This window comes from Lindgomyces ingoldianus (genome assembly GCF_010093535.1).
Source record: "Lindgomyces ingoldianus strain ATCC 200398 unplaced genomic scaffold BDR25scaffold_34, whole genome shotgun sequence".
NCBI classification, from domain to species: domain Eukaryota; kingdom Fungi; phylum Ascomycota; class Dothideomycetes; order Pleosporales; family Lindgomycetaceae; genus Lindgomyces; species Lindgomyces ingoldianus.
In genome coordinates this window covers 652,541-670,890 of record NW_022985195.1, presented here as the reverse complement: position 1 = coordinate 670,890, position 18,350 = coordinate 652,541, and the positions used below count along the sequence as shown (strand labels likewise).

General features: G+C 51.4%; 7 protein-coding genes across 7 annotated transcripts; 2 read left to right on the top strand and 5 right to left on the bottom strand.

Moving 5' to 3' along the window:
* Positions 1-360: 360 nt before the first annotated feature.
* BDR25DRAFT_306219 (uncharacterized protein) lies at positions 361-2,464 on the bottom strand. The gene is made up of 4 exons (XM_033690585.1): positions 2,192-2,464; positions 1,943-2,125; positions 809-1,495; positions 361-694 (listed from the first exon to the last, which is right to left on the bottom strand). The coding sequence occupies exons 1-4, from the start codon at positions 2,252-2,254 to the stop codon at positions 539-541; spliced, it is 1,089 nt and encodes a 362-aa protein (XP_033543274.1). The 5' UTR covers positions 2,255-2,464; the 3' UTR covers positions 361-538.
* A 1,739-nt stretch (positions 2,465-4,203) lies between these two features.
* BDR25DRAFT_268976 (uncharacterized protein) lies at positions 4,204-5,075 on the bottom strand. Its single transcript, XM_033687142.1, has 2 exons — positions 4,921-5,075; positions 4,204-4,703 (listed from the first exon to the last, which is right to left on the bottom strand). Exons 1-2 carry the CDS (start codon positions 5,008-5,010, stop codon positions 4,275-4,277), a joined length of 519 nt encoding a protein of 172 aa, XP_033543273.1. The 5' UTR covers positions 5,011-5,075; the 3' UTR covers positions 4,204-4,274.
* Positions 5,076-5,367: 292 nt separating this feature from the next.
* On the bottom strand, positions 5,368-7,330 carry BDR25DRAFT_293940 (NOL1/NOP2/Sun domain family; the record flags this gene model as incomplete). Its single annotated transcript, XM_033688753.1, has 2 exons — positions 5,368-6,997; positions 7,130-7,330. The coding sequence occupies 2 exons, from the start codon at positions 7,328-7,330 to the stop codon at positions 5,510-5,512; spliced, it is 1,689 nt and encodes a 562-aa protein (XP_033543272.1). The 3' UTR covers positions 5,368-5,509.
* Positions 7,331-8,323: 993 nt separating this feature from the next.
* BDR25DRAFT_377578 (Di-copper centre-containing protein) lies at positions 8,324-10,713 on the top strand (the record flags this gene model as incomplete). The annotated part of the gene is made up of 5 exons (XM_033697509.1): positions 8,324-8,409; positions 8,463-8,728; positions 8,791-9,063; positions 9,118-9,831; positions 10,180-10,713. Exons 1-5 carry the CDS (start codon positions 8,355-8,357, stop codon positions 10,711-10,713), a joined length of 1,842 nt encoding a protein of 613 aa, XP_033543271.1. The 5' UTR covers positions 8,324-8,354.
* A 107-nt stretch (positions 10,714-10,820) lies between these two features.
* Positions 10,821-12,852, bottom strand: BDR25DRAFT_306217 (FAD/NAD(P)-binding domain-containing protein). Its single transcript, XM_033690584.1, has one exon. The coding sequence runs from the start codon at positions 12,634-12,636 to the stop codon at positions 10,930-10,932; it is 1,707 nt and encodes a 568-aa protein (XP_033543270.1). The 5' UTR covers positions 12,637-12,852; the 3' UTR covers positions 10,821-10,929.
* A 327-nt stretch (positions 12,853-13,179) lies between these two features.
* Positions 13,180-14,245, bottom strand: BDR25DRAFT_293929 (ARF/SAR superfamily). The gene is made up of 2 exons (XM_033688752.1): positions 14,146-14,245; positions 13,180-14,097 (listed from the first exon to the last, which is right to left on the bottom strand). Exons 1-2 carry the CDS (start codon positions 14,192-14,194, stop codon positions 13,478-13,480), a joined length of 669 nt encoding a protein of 222 aa, XP_033543269.1. The 5' UTR covers positions 14,195-14,245; the 3' UTR covers positions 13,180-13,477.
* Positions 14,246-14,454: 209 nt separating this feature from the next.
* BDR25DRAFT_237538 (uncharacterized protein) lies at positions 14,455-16,271 on the top strand (the record flags this gene model as incomplete). Its single annotated transcript, XM_033685592.1, has 3 exons — positions 14,455-14,947; positions 15,102-15,409; positions 15,465-16,271. 3 exons carry the CDS (start codon positions 14,455-14,457, stop codon positions 16,269-16,271), a joined length of 1,608 nt encoding a protein of 535 aa, XP_033543268.1.
* Between the last annotated feature and the right edge of the window lie 2,079 nt (positions 16,272-18,350).

Here is an 18,350-nt window from a genome sequence, read left to right as displayed (position 1 = left end):
TGGTGACAGTGATTGTTGGGAGCTAATGGAGGGCTGTGGCTGTGGCTGTGGCTGTGGTGTCTAGCTCGTGATTGATCATGGATGATGTTGCACAAGGGTAATGAGAGGAGGGGAGGGAGCTACGGAAATTAGTTTTCAAAGTTCTAAATGTGGTTGAAGGTTTGAGAACCTAGTTATACTTTGTGCGTTTTGTGTGGGGCGATGGATTTTGAAGAGGAAATGACATAGAATAACTCAGCGATCAGATCATTGCATGTGCTCAGGCAACCTTGGCATTTACTTTGACGGAGACTCAAGAGCAAGACAAGCAATTCGTCAAGTCTGTTTTCAACAGCTCATATGTATTCTAAATAATAAGAGGCCTGCAAAAAGCACTACGGTACATCCATCTCCAACGATCAATTTTGATATCTGTCAAAGCTCTGAATCCAACGTGGACCAATGAAACATGACATCAGCCCAAACCCGCTTTTGACAGGCAAAGATATTGTTACCTGTTTCATAGTGCTAGAATATCTCACGGGTAGGGATTTTGCGTTTAATTAGGCGGTGCCACTTTAATAGCAAACTGCTTCAGGTACTCATAATCCGGGACGCAGGCCTCAACGGTATCACGGATGGCTTTAGCGCCCTCCTCGCCAAATTTGTCGGTCCATTCTGCGAAAAGCTGTTCATCGCTTTTGGCGATCTTTTTCTAGGCGGCATTAGATGTCTGGGCTTGAGCGACATGGTAGACGTTGCGGGCAAGCAAACAGGATTTTAAGTACAGAACTAATCAATTGAGATAAAGGGAATGAACTGGACGTACGTGCGTTCTAGCTTTCAGTTCAGTGCTGTTAATGGCATCCTCATGGAAACCCTTCCATTTCTCGAACGCCTCCTTGGCGACTTTGTGGTCCTCATCACTGTCCCATTTCAGCATCTCCGGCTCGTACTTGATGCCCGTGCTGTGACAGAACGCTTCGATGATGCCAGATGGGTTTCCAAGGAGGTCGTCCGCGTCGACGACACAGATTTCAACTCCTTTGTGAGCACCATTAACTCCGTTGACGCCATTAGTACCATTAGTGGCAGGTTGCCCAGCGAAGTGCGGACCGACCTGGCCCACTGAGCGGAGGTAATCGAACAGGCGTCGAAGTTCATCATATCCAGCTTCATCAGGCCTGAAGTTGTAGAATCCCGTGATCTCGTCAAGTGGAGGGACAGTGCAACGGTAGTACGACGGGATGCTGGAGCGTGGGTGGCGGATTAGGAAGGCAAAGTGGAAGTTGGCCAAGAGATTCGCTGGTACAACAGAGGGATTGTTCGGTTCGCCCTTGGTGTTGTACGGGTAGGGCGGTTCAGATTTGACTGGTGCGGGAGGACCCTCTCGAAGAGTGGTGGGGTCGGTTCCCACTCCACGCTTGTAGCTAACAAGACTTGGTGCGATAGTGGCCGGTCTGGCAGAGGGTGGGATCCAATATTGAGCCATGTCCTTAATAAAGGCGCGCTTGCCCTGCACACATCGTGAGTAGGTGTCCAACCCCACGCCAGGGGTGTCATCGAGCAATGACGATGTCGAGAGGAGATGTGAAGAACAGGTAAAGGGTCATGTGCGTGTATGTGCGTGGGAGTTTTAGTGAGGCTAAGAAGGGAAAGATATCGATATCGATTGAAAAGGAAAGATTATGGGCGTGCCCTGGGGTATGCGGCTTTGAAGTTGCCTGCATGAAAGCTCGGGCCGCAAACCGGCCGGCGAGTTGAATCACCCGCATCTTGCGCAATGAAGCCACGAGGTGTCGTCAAATCGTGGGGAAGGCGTTTGGACCCACACGCGATGGCAGTCTCGGCGAATAAGGTTGAAGGGGATGAAGGATATTGATTGGATATGTGCAACAACAAACGACAAGAAAAGAAGAAAATGTGGTGAGACGCGATCAATGACAGGGGAAAGGGGTCCAACCTGGGAGTTCTCTTTCGCAATTCTGTCAAAGATGGTCTTGTAAGTGCTATCAGAGTAGCCACTGTCGAGTCTAGCTTTCTCATCATCCTCATATCTCTCTGCCAGTCGTTCTGGACCGAAATAATAGGCATCGCCAAACGGTTCGTGGATGCATTGAAGCGTGTCTCGGCGGGTCATAAACACCTAGGAGAGCGGTAAGATTGAGAGATCTAATCAGACTGCAGGTACGAGGTTAGCTACTCAACATACCCGCTCGAAGGCCGTGGAACAGGCTCTAGGATGTGTAGCCACAAAAATAGGCTTGGCCGACATGGTGAAGTCTATATTCACACTGTCTCGAAGGCGAAAATCTATTTTCCAAGATCTCCGTACAAGCGAGGAAAGAGCGGGCGGGAGAAGAGCAGGTTCAAATATGTTTCAATCTGAACGTGGGCAACTGCCGCCGAGCGCAGAGCGCGCTAGAATATAAGAATCTGAGAAAAGGCGGGCTGTGAACCGCAAACTGGGTGATCAAAAGACGTAAGGTTCCACGTTTGATAAATGCAAGGAAAGAAGGGACCTGTTAGTTATAATAGCTGGGGGCTTAGCTTGATGCTATCCTGAGATGGGATCAATCAGTCCCAGCGGATGGGCGTCAGGACAAGCAGGTTAGCACATGCTTTGCAGCTGCCGTACAACCGTGGCGTCTGGCCTGTTGGGTTCCATGGCGGCAGATGAAAGGATGTTTCGTGGGGGAGGCGAACAGCAGGTGTTGGGACCGCGTGTGACGACACGGCATGTCTATTGGGATAGCTCGGATGTAATGCGATTGTCAACAGCGAAATGGTTCGACTGCCATTGATGTCACTGGAAAACCTTGTACCCCTCACCGATTCCTCTAGGCCGCTTCAGGTTAGCAGGTACACGTGCCGAGCAAGGGCTTGTATCACTTGGCATGAACCAACATTTCTTCTACGTCACAGCACTGAGGCGAAATGGAGATAAGCAGAGCAACAAACGGTTACCAGGTGACCGCCACAGCCATGCCACCTACAGCAAACAAAATAATGCCATCTTGCGTGGCAGTCCCCATCGACTTCACCCCAACGCTGCTACTTTATGCCAAGAACTAGATCTAGGATAACAAACAGCAGAACATATTCTCCATTAGATAGCAATTGCTACTACTATTCGCCCTCATAGCTATGAACGCCAGCAATCAGCTCTCTCCGCGGTCCGCGGAACAGCTCCTCAAGTTTCTACTCAACGTCAACCCCAATCGTGATTTTAGTCGCGCAGATCGCTACGGCCCTGTAGCATCTCCAGGTCAACCATCTGAAACGATGATAGCAGACAGATCCTTCTACCTAAGAACCAAAAATCAGGGTACTGCGAATCAGAACACGATCCCACAGCGTGAGAGGCTTCTCTGGGGCTCTATTCGCGACGAGATGAACTCCGACGGCGCCTCCCAGGACGACGAATATCACGGAATCGATGTCGTTACTGTCCCCTATTCGCGCTGGAATTCAGAAGTCTGCTGCTTCATCACCCCAAGTCGGCACCCCACCGCACCCATTCACCTACGTGACCAAATTCAGAACCTCTGTGCTTCAAGCTCTATTTCTCTGCACACTTCGACTCTCAAGCTTCCACGTGATGAGATCCCCTCAGGCTCCTGGAGCATCGCGTTCGTCCCCGCGATTCTCACCACCGGCGCTTGGGTTCTTGCATTTGCCGCCCCAGAGGCCTCAGAATTCGTGTGGTTATTCTGGCCAGCCAAAACTGGCACTGAGGACGATATGACCGCACTCCTTCATGATTATGTGTGGGAGGGAAAAGTGGAGGCAGAGGAGGGTATGAAAGTGGGTGATGGCAGGCACAAATTGATGCATGCCATGATTACGCAGGGCTTGTGGGCGTCACAAGCAGGAATGACATTCGATTGGAGGACTGGGGAATTCTCGGCGGTCATGGGGGGGAATGGGTGGATTTCAGCTGTATGAAGGGAACCGGTTGCTGTGTGGCAGGTGAGAGCGAAGAAGATGGCGTGAATGTGTTCTTCGGGAGTCAGATAATGGGAATGGGATTCTAATATTTGAGACACCGGCAATCACGTGTTTGAGTACAGGTGTCGTATACCTTTTCCCAGTCCCTTAATTGTTGGCTGCACTTTTCTCAGCACTGTCTTACAGTTAGTTCTAAATTTATTCAAGATCATCGGGATGAGGAATACGACATAAACTTCATACTAATTCCCCTTGTTGACTTTTCCTTAATCACAAAACTCCTCCCAATATCTGGACGATTCTCGACTAAAATTCGCACTCTCAAACACGACTTCAGCACAGATCTATTTCCTCCCTGCCGCCACACTCTCGGCCCCTTCAGGAATCCTTTCCTCCGCCGTCTGTCCAACCGAAACACCCTCCCCTAAATTCCTTTGGTTCCCAAACGCCGGATCTTGTCTACGAACTCCCTGTCCCTTGTTCTCAGTCTCTGCTAGCCCTGCAAGCCCCATGCCCTGTCTCTTACGATGATGCTCGCCATCGTGATGCAGCTCTGCCGATGATTGGCCCTGACCGGGGTGTCCATAACCAGTGTGCACGTCGGCCGAATCCGCGCCTGTGAGGGTAGAAGACGCGGCCTGGTACATGCCTTGGTTGTGGAGGTCAGGGTTGGGCTCGTAAGTCGAGGATTTAGGAGCTCTGCCTGCGGGGAGGGGTTGTGCGGAGAATTCGGGGGCGCGGTCGGCTTCGGAGGCCAGGACGCCAGGTTTGTGCTAGGGATTGTTAGTCAGTTCAAGTTGAAGCTTGTTTCTAAGCATTCGACGTATCAGTCTTTGAGAAACGAAGAACGCGATATGGTTGGTAGAAGACCTAAGCTCTTTGTGGCTGTAGTCGTTCAATAGCAGAAGCAACTACGGGTGGGAGAGCACAATTGCTTGAAGAAAATCTAAGGACCAGATTCGAAGAAGAAGCTAAAAGCACATGTCTTACCCCTGAAGTCATCATAGGCTCATCGCGAGGCTCACGCGAGTGGAACTCGCCTTGGTTGGCCACTGTATTGGAGCTCCTTGAGACGCTCATTGTACTTCTAAGTTAGAAACCCCTTCGAAATCAAAACTAAAATTGTTAAGTTGAGGCCCTGGAAGTTACTGAAAGTTGGAAAATAGTAAAGAGAGGCAAAAATAGAGCTTCTAGAGTTCTTATAGGGGTCCGAAGCGATTTCCTGTGCTTGACATCAAAACGACGTCAGCACCGCAACAATACAAGAAAGGAAATAATTCTTGGCCCGTTTTGGTGCCCGGGAGCACTCAAGCAGTCATAGTAATTTGGCTTGGGTAGGAATCGTCACATATCAGGTTTCAGTGGGCTCTGGTGGGGTAAAAATTGGGGTTGATCGTCTGATTACGTGATAGGCTCACACACCTTGGAATGGGAATTGCTTATGGTCCTCTTTAGGGGCAGATCTTAATATCATGCCAGGCTTCCCTTTTTACCTCTATGTCCCTTTTATCTTCTTCTCTCTCTTGTCTTTTGGCTTCTTGTAGTTGGGCTGTTATGACGTTTGAATGGGGTGGATGCCTTAGTCACTGAAGCCGTCCCATTCCTCATCATCCTCGTAATCATGCTCCTCATAACTGTCAAGAGGCGCAGGCATTGGCCTCACGTCATTTGTTTTGAAGCCATTCTGTGCGGATGCATCGTCTCGAACAAATGCTGCGACAAAAAATCCCATGGTGCCGTCTTCAGTCCCTTTCTCGCACCGGATGCATCCATTAAGAACATCCTGTCTTTCCTCAAGGCTCGTTCCCAAATCGTTCCCGAGCTTACCATTATCCCAAAAGCCCCTCTTCTTCCAGCTCATTAATCCATCAATTTGGTGTTCCCTCTTCAATATCTTCCATCCACGTGCGGTTGCGGCAGTTGAGCCCAGGGCCCGAAACACAACATTCTCATTTTCTTCGAAGTGAACGGAGCATGTAGAGTAGGATATCTTCTGCGCCTTTGGAAAGCACATAGCATGCGTTAAAATTCGGAGCTGGAAGGTGGAGAGAGCTTCAAGGCGCTCGTTCAAGTCCTCGTTGACGGGAGTTTCCTCGGCAATTGATTCGTCGAGCTCTAGCTTTATAGTAGGGCTAAGCTGTGAGTCGTGATCCTTTTTCTGGTCCCGCTTTCGCTTCCTGCTCTTGCTTGCTTTGGGTCCCACGCTTCTCCCAGACTGTGGATCCGGGAGATGCATCCGAATAACATCATCGCGGCCGACAATACCACTGCCAGAGCAGCTAGGGTCCAGAAGAATAGCCCCAACGTTTGCGAACTGAGGTGAGTCTGGATTTGTTGCTAGGAAGTCGTACCCACCCTTGATTGAAACAATATGCTCAGCTGAAGCTAGGTTCACCATCTTCTCCAATATCACGGCTCGAATCTTGTCCTTCTCGAACGCTATAACATTCTGAGATAGGCTTCGAGGGTGGGTCTGAGAGGTTTTCTCTGAGATGATGGCTGCTAAGTGTGTAGTCTTGTTCCCAGGGGCGGCGCAACCATCGATCACATCTCCGTCTACAGGCTTGACGTCTAGCAGATAAGCTGGAAAGCATGATGCCTTGTCCTGGAAGATGATATCACCCTGTGCATAAGCCGAGGACCTGCCCAGGTCGGCTTTAGGAGGTAGGGCAATAAGATTGGGAATGTTCGGATCAATGAAGTACACCTTCGATCGGCTGGATGCAGAGAGGATTTGTCCTAAATCTCTGACTTCCTCGTATTCCGCAAAGGTGGTTAACAACTGATTCGCCAATGTAGTCTTGATAGTATTTACTCGGACCCATCGTGGATATAAGGGTATTTTTCGTGAAGTGTCCTGACTCTCAAGCTTTTCATCGTTTATTGCATTCTTCAGTGCTTCTAGCGTAGAAAATCCAGCTCGTATCCGTGCCTTCGTAAATTCAGCAGTCAATCGTGCCTTGTGCCTGTTGATTGACAGTTTGAGGACATGGTTTGTGGGTGCGGCTATGCCGTTCTTTGAGACGAGGAGGTCGTGCGTCAGGAGGAGTGCGAGGATTGGGGTGAGCTGAAGCCAAGAATACCACCATCAGTACAGTCTGTCCAATTAAGAGAAGAGGGAATATGAGCATTTATACGTGCATATGAGCAGAAATAGAGAACTACGTAAATACAACGAATTGGAATATACAGGACGCACCTTCCTCTCCTCTGCCAGCAGCCCGCTCTTCTCAATCACCTCCTTCAACACTAGCGACCATTTCGATGCCTCGGTCACAAGAGCAAAGACCTGAGCTGGCGAACTCTTCCGGTCTTCCTTCTTGTATATCCTAGACTTCAGCGACCCGCCAGCCTTGTCGGGGTTGGTGAGAACGGTTGCCGCCTCGTAGTAGAGCGACATTGGCGGAGAATGTCAAGACATCGGGAGGATGAGACCTCAGTGGTAAGGTGGTCCAAGCTTCGGAGCTCCACGACCCATCCATCATTTTCAAACTTCAGCTCGCCATCTCCTCATTCACCCGTTCATAACACCGCTGATTCCAAACAGCTCGTTATTCAACCCTCAAATTCACCGGTAACCAGCCGATCCTCGATCCCGGAGTCTTAAACTAGCCTTCATTCGTACCACTGATACCTCCAGTCTTGCAGAGAATCCAATCGGACCACTCCTGCCGTTTGGTCCAGAGTTGCTGTAGCGACATCGGCTCTTCTCATGGGCCAAGCCAGACTCATTCAGCTCCGTTCAGCCCTGAAACGCTGGCTAGCTGTAACCTGGTCGATTGTCACTATCGACGCTGTGGCTCGCAGATTTTGCGCCATCTGTGCTTCTATCAAATAAGCATGTTTGCGTCCTGCAGCCTGCTCAGGCAAAAGAAGCCTTCGATCCAGAAGCACCAATTCTTCATTAGTGGTAATGCAGCTTACCAACAGAAATCACAGTTACTCATCAGGTGGGCTGAGAGCTCAGCTCGCGAGATGGTCCCTTTGTCAGATTTCTTCTTCTCCGTAGCTTGGCCTCAGTCTTAAATTGCCTTTCCTAATAGTGCTATTGGCCAAGTAGTAGTTTCTCTCTGCCGCCAGTGCGGACGCACCCGTCCAGACTCTGCCTGGCTTGAGCTACCCCTCATTTTCTGCCGTCATCCAGCTCTCCCTTGCTGAATTCGCACCGGGCTTGAGATGACAACGTTTAGATGGTACAACGTGCTAATTCTCTTAGGCGCTTTTGCCTTGGCTTATGCGGACCCCCTTTCAGCTGAGCTGAATGTCTTATTGAAACCTTTTGCTTTAGGCAATTGAATCAGATATAAGGCCCTAAGGCGGCATCCCAGTTTCTCAGATCAAGAAACTTCGTTTCATACTCAGACGTGAACTACCAGGAGAACTTCCTTCTTCTGTTATATTGACATTACCCCTAATCTGCCAGGATGGCAAACCCAAGGATCACCGCGACTGGCATAACTACTACGCTAGGCCCTAACGGCAAGTCCACACAGAACTGTCTCTAATCGACAGCTAATCTTACCATGATATAGGCTCACTTCCACTCCGTCGTGAGATTCGAGATTTACAGGCCAATTTCAAGGACCAGTTCAATCTCTATCTACTAGGACTGGTGGACCTTCAGAAGAAGCCTGTCAAAGAGCTGCTCTCGTACTACCAATTGGCGGGAATTCACGGAGAGCCATATGTGGCCTGGAATGGCGTCACTGGGAACCCAAATGCTCGCTTCGGTGGCTATTGCACGCACAGCTCCATTTTGTTTCTAACCTGGCACCGCCCCTATCTGGCACTATATGAAGTAAGTGAAGGAACCTATTCTCTATTCGGTGTCTGCGACCAAAGTGCTGATTGATTTTCCAGCAAGCTCTATACGCTTCCGTGCAGAAGGTTGCCGGGCAATTTGCCGAACCGTTGCGGACACGTTATCTCGCAGCTGCAAAAGACTTCAGGTTGCCATACTGGGATTGGGCTGCTCGCATCACAAGGGGTACTAGTGCTTTCCCTGCTGCGGTCAGCTCTTCAACTATCAAGGTCATCGATGTCGATGGCGTGGAGAAGCCGATCAACAACCCGTTGTACAGCTTTCGTTTCAACGACAAGGCAATTCCCACAGAGCTCGCTCTCGACAGTCGTGTACGTCTGTTAGAAGATTCTCAGTGCTTACAGCCCTGTTCTAACTTCCATTAGTGGCGCCAATTTCCCAACACCAAACGTGCCCCTGACAGCAGCGGCAATTCACAGAATGGCGTAGTATCACAAGTCATCACTAACGAAAACGAGTCCTTGAGAACTAATGTATCCCTTATTCTGCTCTCGTACACGCATTTTGATGCCTTCAGCAACAACGCATGGCTTGAGGATGAGGACGCAGGCGCCTACGGAAGTCTCGAGGACTTGCATGGTGAGATCCACGATAAGGTAGGCGAAGGAGGTCACATGGGATCTCTTGCCGTATCTGCGTTCGATCCCGTATTCTGGATGCACCACACCAACGTCGACCGCCTCTGGGCCATTTGGCAGGCCCTGCACCCCAACGCCTATGTCATTGATAAAGTAAGCCAAGCTGCAGAGGCTAACTTCACGATATCAGCTGGTGCTCGCATCAGCGGCACTACCGATCTCAAACCCTGGTACGACTCTTCCGCAACGAAGTTTTGGAACTCTAATGGTGTCAAATACACAACACCTTTCGGCCATGCTTACCCGGAGACCCAACGCTGGCTTTATCCAAACGATCAAGCATACCAAGCCGCCGTCACTAATGAGGTGGTGAGGCAATACGGTGCCAACAGGATTACCAGTTTCTTTACGAATCTTGCAGCAAGCGCAGCTCCTCCAAAAGAGGCTTCGACCGCTGCGGCTTCTAAACAAACTCCTGTTGCCACTGCCTCTGTTGCCAATGTTAGCGCCTCCAATGAGCCTGGGCTTAGCTTGAACTTCGCGAAGAAGGCCGTCGCGCATCCGATCCAAGCAGCCCAAGAAATCCTTCACAAGGAACCAACGAAAGAACCCTCTGTTAAGGTTACTGAGGCCAACTTTTCTCTACCAAAAGCCGGTGCTAATCCCGCACCACAACATCCTCCTACGGATAAACCCGCCGCGGCCCCAACTCCTGTTCTTGCTACAACTGCGGCCCCAGCTCCAGCTGCTGTTCAGGCCCAAGCATCGATTCCGGCACCGGCGAAAGCAGGAGCTCAAATCGGCGCGCCAGCTCCTAAACCTGCCGTGGTCCCTCTCAACGTGCCCGAGAAATTCGCGCACCTTGTCCCCAACCGCATGTACACAGAATGGATCACTAACCTCCGCACCCTCAAACACGGCCTCAACCAAACATTCCGCGTCTTCGTCTTCCTGGGTGACTTCAACCCGGACCCCAAAACCTGGCCCACAGAATTCAACGTCGTCGGCCGCTTCACTGTGCTAGGACGCGGCGACGACACGCCATGTGAAAAGTGCCAGCAGGACCAAGAATCCGAACTGGTGATCACCGGCACTGTTCCGTTGACTTCGGCGCTGCTACAGGATATAGTGGCAGGGCAATTGGCGAGTTTGGAACCGGCAGATGTGGAGGGTTATTTGGAGCGGAACTTGCATTGGAGGGTTACGCTGTTTGATGGGAGTGAGAAGCCCAGGGAGGAGGTGCCCGGGTTGAAGGTTAGCGTTGTGAGTACTAAGGTTAGGATTGGGGATGATGGTATTCCGGTTTATAGTGGGGTTTATGATACGCACCCGGGGATTACGGATGGGAGGCCTGCGGGGTTGACCCCGGGAGATAGAGTTTAGAGCTGTGAGGAGGGGAGAACTAGCGGGACGGATTGGATAGAGCTTTGGGATTGAACTTGGATGGATGGGATCAAGGATAAGTGAAGAAAGCAATATGAAATTTGTAATGATACACACGCTTCATTAATGTCGACCCAGAGGCAGATAGACATACATATGCAATCCAGCATCCCAATCCATCGCTGTCGAGTCTTTTGTCCGTCCATCGGCTCCAACCTACCCAACCAACAACCCAAAACCTCCCTGGCTCACAGCCTTAAACCCGCCATCCAAATTCACCACCTTAAACCCCTCCTGCTTCAAAATCCTATACCCCAAATACCCCCTATACCCCACTTGGCAATACACTAACACCTTCTTCTCTCTATCCAAATCCCCCAATCGTCCCCTCAACTCATTCAAAGGCGCCAGCTTCGCACCCCTAACATACCCTCTTGCAAACTCCCCCGGACTCCGTACATCGATGACTTGATACTGGTCCAAAATCTCTGGGGTCAAGTCTTCGGGGTGGATGATTTCGGTGTCGCCGCGCAGAACATTAGAGGCGACGAATCCGGCCATATTGACGGGGTCTTTTGCGGAGCCAAATGGCGGTGCATATGCGAGTTCTAGGTGCTCGAGATCGTAGACAGTCATTCGTGCTTGAATGGCTGTGGCTAGGACGTCAATGCGTTTGTCGACACCTGCTTTGCCAATGATCTGCGCGCCGAGGATGTTCCCATTGCGCTTACTGAACGCGAGTTTGAGGGTCAGGGGTGTGGCGCCGGGATAGTATGCCGCGTGGTTTGGCGGATGCACGGTTACGTACTCGGGGTCGAGATTGGGGCTTTGTGAATGGAGGGATGTGATAGAGGGCCCTACGAGCCCGACGTTAATGCCGAAGATTTGGCATACAGATGTCCCCACATTCCCTCTGTAGCTCACATCTCGACCGAAGATATGGTCGGCTGCGAGGCGGCCCTGCCGGTTTGCTGGGCCTGCGAGAGCGAGGTTTTGTGGCAATAAGGTGATGCTATTGGTTGTTTCCGCCATGTCGCCTACTGCGTAGATATCTGGGTCCGTCGTGCTCTGCATCTGTGCATTCGTAACGATGCCAAATCGACTTATCTCAAGGCCTGCGGTTTTTGCAAGCGTGATACGCGGACGCACGCCCACGACAAGCAAGATAATATCCCCAGGCACCTTTTCTCCGGACTCCAAGAGGACGTGACTGCTCCCATTCCCAGTCCCTTCGGCTTCAATCGGAGCCACAATTTCCTTGACCCGAGCATTGAGGTGCAAATCCACGTTATTTCGGCGGATCTCGGCATGTATAGGCTCGGCGATATCCTGGTCCACAGGCGGAAAAACATGAGGCATGTACTCGACAATCGAGACCTTCATCCCTAATGCATGGAGTGATTCCGCGGCTTCGAGACCGATGAATCCACCACCAATGACGGCGACAGATTTAGAGCAATGTGCGGCTACGTAGGATTTTATAGCCGTCATGTCCGGTATGGTTTGCAAAGTAAAGACATTTGGAGCATTAGAGCCTGAAATAGGAGGGCGGAAGGCATCAGCGCCTTGGGCTAGGATTAGTTTATCATACTTCATACTCTTAGCTTCCTGGCCTTGGGTCTTATACTCTACGGTCTTATTCTCTCTGTCGATGGCAATGACTTCAGTGCTGTGACGAATATCGACATTGTATCGTGCTTTAATCGAGTCTGGTGTTTGGAGAATGAGGGCTTCGTCCGATTGAATGATGCCACCGAGTGCATAGGGGATACCGCAGTTTGCGTAGCCAACAAAGGGCCCTTTCTCGAAGACGGTGATACTCGCAGATTCTGAGAGACGCCGGGCACGGGCTGCAAAGGACATGCCTCCTGCGACGCCGCCAACTACGACGAGGTTGAGCGGGGATGGGGATTGGTCGCCCATGCTGAAGGCGGGGAGGGGAAAATTGATACGGGCAAGGAGCGGAATTTTGGGTGGTCGCTATTTGCTGTAGGAACTTATGACTGAGAGGTCAAGGTTGAAATGATGGTTTGGCAATTTTCGACGATAAAGTCTGCTGGAGAAAATTGCGAGATAACGAGAAAGTATCACTGGATAACGAGAGAATAATTACCCTTCAGCATGATATTTAAATTTGGGCCTGAAAGTTTCGTTCTGATGATGGAAGCTGACTGATTCGGCGATGCTCTCCCTGTAGTCGGCGAGGATGCTTGGCATTCGCCGTCTTATTGCTCCTTCACGGGTACCTGATGTGGCATGACCAACAAGAAACAGGCCTGCGGGGTGGCATGAAAAGAAATGGGATATTTGATTGGATTATTTCGGTGTAACAGCACGTTTTGCTAAAGAGGAAGCTGACTAGGGAAATTTACATGAGATACGAATTTGGAAAGTGAGAGGGTATTTCAAATACCTGGTTTGGTTTTCGGAGGCAGGAATACGAGCTCTGCTCTGGTTTCCTTTGGAGTTTTGTTATTTGCATTATAAATCATAGGATTAATTAGAATATCGGTTGCGTGTCGAGCAGGCAGTTGCCGTTTGCTGAAGACAGCGATTAAAAATCGTCCAGGAAAGGACCGCCTAGACTTGGGCGTTCCTGAAATGGTTGCTCACATCGAACGCGCTGGTAGCCTCCTATACAGCCAGAGCTAGGATTAAAAGGAGGGGCCGACAGCCGCGACATGTGCTGGGTTCTTCTCCACAAGGCTCTAGAGCACGTTTCTTGTAGGAAAGACCGACACTACGGTCTTGGGGTATATTCTCGTTATCGCATTAGTGGCGGACGGGACTCCTTATTCCACTTCACCCTACTACACAGCCATTCCACCGCCTCTTGGACGCCGGTTCCGGTAAGCGCACTGCAGGGTAGAACTCGACTGTCTCTCACGTTCGCTCCTTTCTCGCCCTCGAACACCTTCCGGACGAAGCCTTCCTTTATCCTGACCACCTCAACGCAGTCCTCCCTGTCCTGCTTGTTCGCAAGAACGAGAATGGGGACACCTTCAGCCTCTTCGTTCTGGAGCACCGACTCTAAAACCAGTCTACACTCGTCTAGCCTGCCATGCTCCTCCCCCCTCCCAGCGTCGGTACTCAGGTGAGCAATATCGGCATCGCCAACGTCGGTGCTATCAATGACGAAGACGATGGCATGGCAGCTCGAATAATAAGACTGCCAGAGACCACGTAGCGAGTGCTGACCACCGACGTCCCAGATCTTCAGGTAGACAGGCGGGTTTGGAGGAGGTAGGGAGACAGTTGCAACATTCTGGCCGACAGTAGGAACGGTTTTGAGGTTCGGGTGATTGGCTGAATATGCAGCTTTGATCTGTTCGAGCAGGGTGGTCTTGCCGGCGTTATCGAGGCCGAGGAGGAGAATGGAATATTCTGCGAGACATATGAGTTAAGCAGGCATACACATTAGGCCAAACAAACCTTCTTTGCTGGTAGCATGCAGATATATAGACTTGAACAGATGGTACATTGTCTGGCGCAGGCATTCACCCTTCACATGGTCGGGGAGAGGGTCGACTAAGCCGTCAAATAGCAGGAAATCCAAACGGAGTTAGTGTGAGGGCCAAGCTCTGTCGCAGGAGCCAGGGAAGAGTGACGTGGGCGGGGGGAGGTGTAAGCTCACGCGTCAGACCAAAACAAGCCGCTCGCTCTCCTCTCCCAGTGTCATTAACATCCCAATTGCCATGCGCATTTGCTCGCCTTGCATCGCTCCATTTTTATACTAACACCATGGCTCCTCTTGATCCCGATGTGACTGCGCGCACCAACACTATTCCCCTCGCAACTTTCTCCGGACAGGTCCTGCTCGTCGCCTGCCTCGCGACCAACATCCTCCTCACCATCCGCCGAGCTGCGCGCGCTCTCCCCCCTCCAAGCTCTACACGTGCCCAAGAACCGGTGCGTCGCCGAAATGTTGCTGTCTTCTCTGTCCTGGCCCTGCTTTCTTTAGCTTCCGTGACAACCTTTGCGGTCGCCTGGCGCGTCCTCTCCTACTTCGACTGGGCCGAGAAGGGCAACCATGAAACCCCGGGCAGTCTGTGGACCGGCTGGTATGGGACGGGCGACGAGGGAGTTAGCCGCTGGCGCTTGGGTGACTGGGTAAGAGATATAGACTTGGCTCGGGAGGCGGATGGTCTAGCTGTAAACTCCCCTGAAGGCTTCCTCTACACAAGCCAGCAATTTGTTGGCCTGGTCGCCGCATCGATATTCATGGGTGTAGAAGGTTTGCCCACTATTTTATGTCCCAATGTTGATACTTCGTCCAATGACCACATTTTCGACCAATCTTGGTTCAGATACGAACGGCTGTCAACTTCTGTAGTCATTTCCTGCGCTGAGTGCTATCTAAAATGCTGACAGGTGTTGAAATACTTTAGGGCGTAAGCGAACCCTTCCAGCCTTAGCAATCGCGTCATTTGTCGCTTTAAGCACAATCGGAAGCCTTGGATTCGCGCTCAACCTCTTCTTCATCGCAATGCTCTTCACACCAGTGGCGCTGCACAGCGATGGTCCTCTTGCCCGTGATACCTTATTCACTCCCAAATCCGCGGTGTATGGTGTGCCTATCGTGGCCTCTTTTCTCCTGCTGCACTCATTACCTTGGTTTCTGGCTAGAGGATCGGACATCACCCTTATGCGATTCGGGTATTTTGCTATCCCGCCCTTCCTCGCCTTTGCTCCGCAGGTATGTACCTCCAGAGAACCTTTGATGCACATGTCCATATGCTAATCTACGGCAGATTATTCCTACGAGCTGGGGACACGAGCATACTACTAAAGCATCCGCGCACCGATCATATCGGATCACGTTCTACATCCTAGGGGTGACCTCATTACTTCTGCATTGGAAATTAGGTGTCACAAGCCTTTCGAACGACACTCCTTCTGAGCAGGCCTCGGCATATGACCTTTTGACGAATGCGGTTGGAAAGCAGGACAACTCCAATCGATTCGTTACTGCGTTAAGTAATACCGTCCAGAAATTAAAGTTTGTTAGTCGACACCCAGCGATCAGCGTCACAGCGAGCGATGTTCTCCTCACTTCTATCAGCCTCTGTATTTGGGCGTTTTTGAGGAATCTGGACGTGGACGATGTCCTGGAGAACAGTTTCCTCTCATTTCTGGCTTCATCCAAGGCAGAAAAGCACGTGGCATTTGAAGATAAGGTCGAAAAAGTCGAGGACAAGGCGCCTCCAGCAGGATCTCCAGTAAAACGGGGCAGGGGGAGACCTAGAAAGAACGGAGCTCTTACAAACTCTACCAGAACGGCGTCAGCATCTTCTGCGAGCAGCCTCAGGCGAAGCACAAGGCGCAAGACGAGAGTTGATTTTGAGTCAGACATGGAAGACTCCTATGAGCCATCCGAACAAGCAGCTACAGAGGTCAAGCAAATAGAATCGGACGGATCTATGACTTCGGAAGGCGTAGTACAAGGAGGAGAGTCAGCAGCACTAGCCTTATTCCTTGCTCTTATAGGTGGACTTGGACAGCTGGGGGCTGGTGTTCTAGGGGCTGAGGTCACTGGGACTGCGTCTAGTGGTGTCTAATGGGTCAGTTCGTGCCATAGCACGTGGCAATGAGGCCAGTGCAAAGCTCTAACAAGGTTAATCGCCATTCCTTGAATTGCCTAGCTGGTGAAACTTCGGGGGAGCGGTTAGGAACAAGGACGATGCTGGACGCTGGGGATGGAGAAGGGCAGTCTGCCCAGCTTAGAAAGCCGGACAGGTTCAACTCACCCATGTAGAACCTGGATCCACTGCGCTGGAGAGGCGTTCGAGAGAGGGACTTGAGATACTAATACCGGTCGTCTATAGAGTCGGCTCATTTCGATATCGGACGGGAGGAAAGATGGGATTGTAGTGCTGCAACATTACACCCACCGGACATTGGACAGTTTGGAGATATTTGCATGATACGAAGGACGGCTTGGAGCACTTCTTTGTCAGTCGACTGCATCCAGATAGGCAGTTGGTCTGACATGCGTCTGGTAGCAGTATGACTGCGTTCTGGCGACGGGTCGCGAGAGATTCGGTACTTGGATGTTGATATGAAATGGAAGGTAGTGTTGCAATTTATCCGCCTAGGCCTTAGATGCAGGGCTCGCTTGCATTGTTACCTGGATGCCGGAACCGAGAAACGTGACGAAGTAACTTGAGTCCAAGCATGGACAGGATGTACCACCATTGTACTCGTGAAGGTCGTTGTGTGACACAGGAGGCGTTGAAAAAGCTGTCTGCATTTCGTGATTATGAGGCTTGCATTAAGAGAGGTGTTGATGAAGCGGAGGTTAAGCTAGCTTACGATGGCGGGCGGGCACACTATACTACTTCGGTAACGGATGGCGATCAACTGTCATGCTGGTTCAACGTTCACTAGCCATGTACCCAAGTACTTTCTATGCACGATAGGACTGGTGATAATGATAGGTGTTTTGGCTGGCCACACGCTGCGCCGCTGCATTTATGCGGGCCGGCCCTGGGATGGCCGTTTGATTGAGCGTGAGCTGCTGGCATCTATTGGCACCGACATGATATATCTGCTGGCCTGTATTGATAATGCCGTCGCGGTTAAGGTAGCGAAGGAGGTGGGTGGCCGCATATGTGGCCTGCCTGCTGGCCCCGGGCACTCGAGGAAATTTTTTTGATGCTGTGCGAGGATTGCAGGTCGGACAGTTCCGGTAGCAATTCGTCCTGGCGCGCACACGATTCTGGCGCCATGCGCTGTTTCGAGGGAAGTCGAGTCATTATTCTCGGATCCGCGTCGGAGACATCCTTTGGTGCCTGCTCGCCGCATCGGGTGTCGCACAAGCTGCTAACACTCACCACCGGCGTCATCATGACTTTGGGCGTGGTGGTGAATGTCTTGTTGGATGGGGATCTCCATTCCAGCATACGGAGCGGCTCGTCGTACCTGAAGATCTAAGCGACAAGCCCGCCACGCTCTTCCGCCCTCGCCATCCACTGCACTGTCTGCCAGTGACATCCTCTCCGCCACCTCCCTGTGGATTAATATGGGCCCATTGTCGCATTGCTAGCCCAGCAGTCCCGCTGCGCGCCTGCGACTCGTGAACCGAGACGTTTTCTTCTTCTGCGCCGTGCCACGGCCGCCCAGCCGATCCCGCCGCTGTCAGCCAGATAGGATAGGACATCCCTGCTCATATCTGCTCCCGCCCAGAGCTTCTGCTGCGAGCCTCTGTGCTCCTCTCTTCCGTCGCCCGCCAGCAACCGGCGCTGTCAGGGTCCGCACAGAAATAAGCTGCCACCAGGTCCCGTTTCTCAGGACAGTCCTGGTTCGTTTTGGGTTGGGCCAAGGGGGCTCACGGCCCAAAGCATATCACTACCGCTGGCCGTGCGTCTTTAGACGTCTATTACTCCCCAGCCATGGAGGTGAGAATCTGCTTCTTTCTTTTTCCCACCCAGCATCTGATTATTCTTTTGCATTCCTTTGGCCGCCGTCCGCTCCTTCTTTCAGCCCTACTTTCCCTGGCCTTCGTCGGCCCGCCTGCCATGGCTTGACCCACCCTGTGCCATCTTTGAGGCGACGAGATCTGCATGTATCACGCTTGTAGAACCTCAGAAACCTCCCAATTCCCTCGTCGCCGCTAATCCTGACCTGTCTCCCTGTTA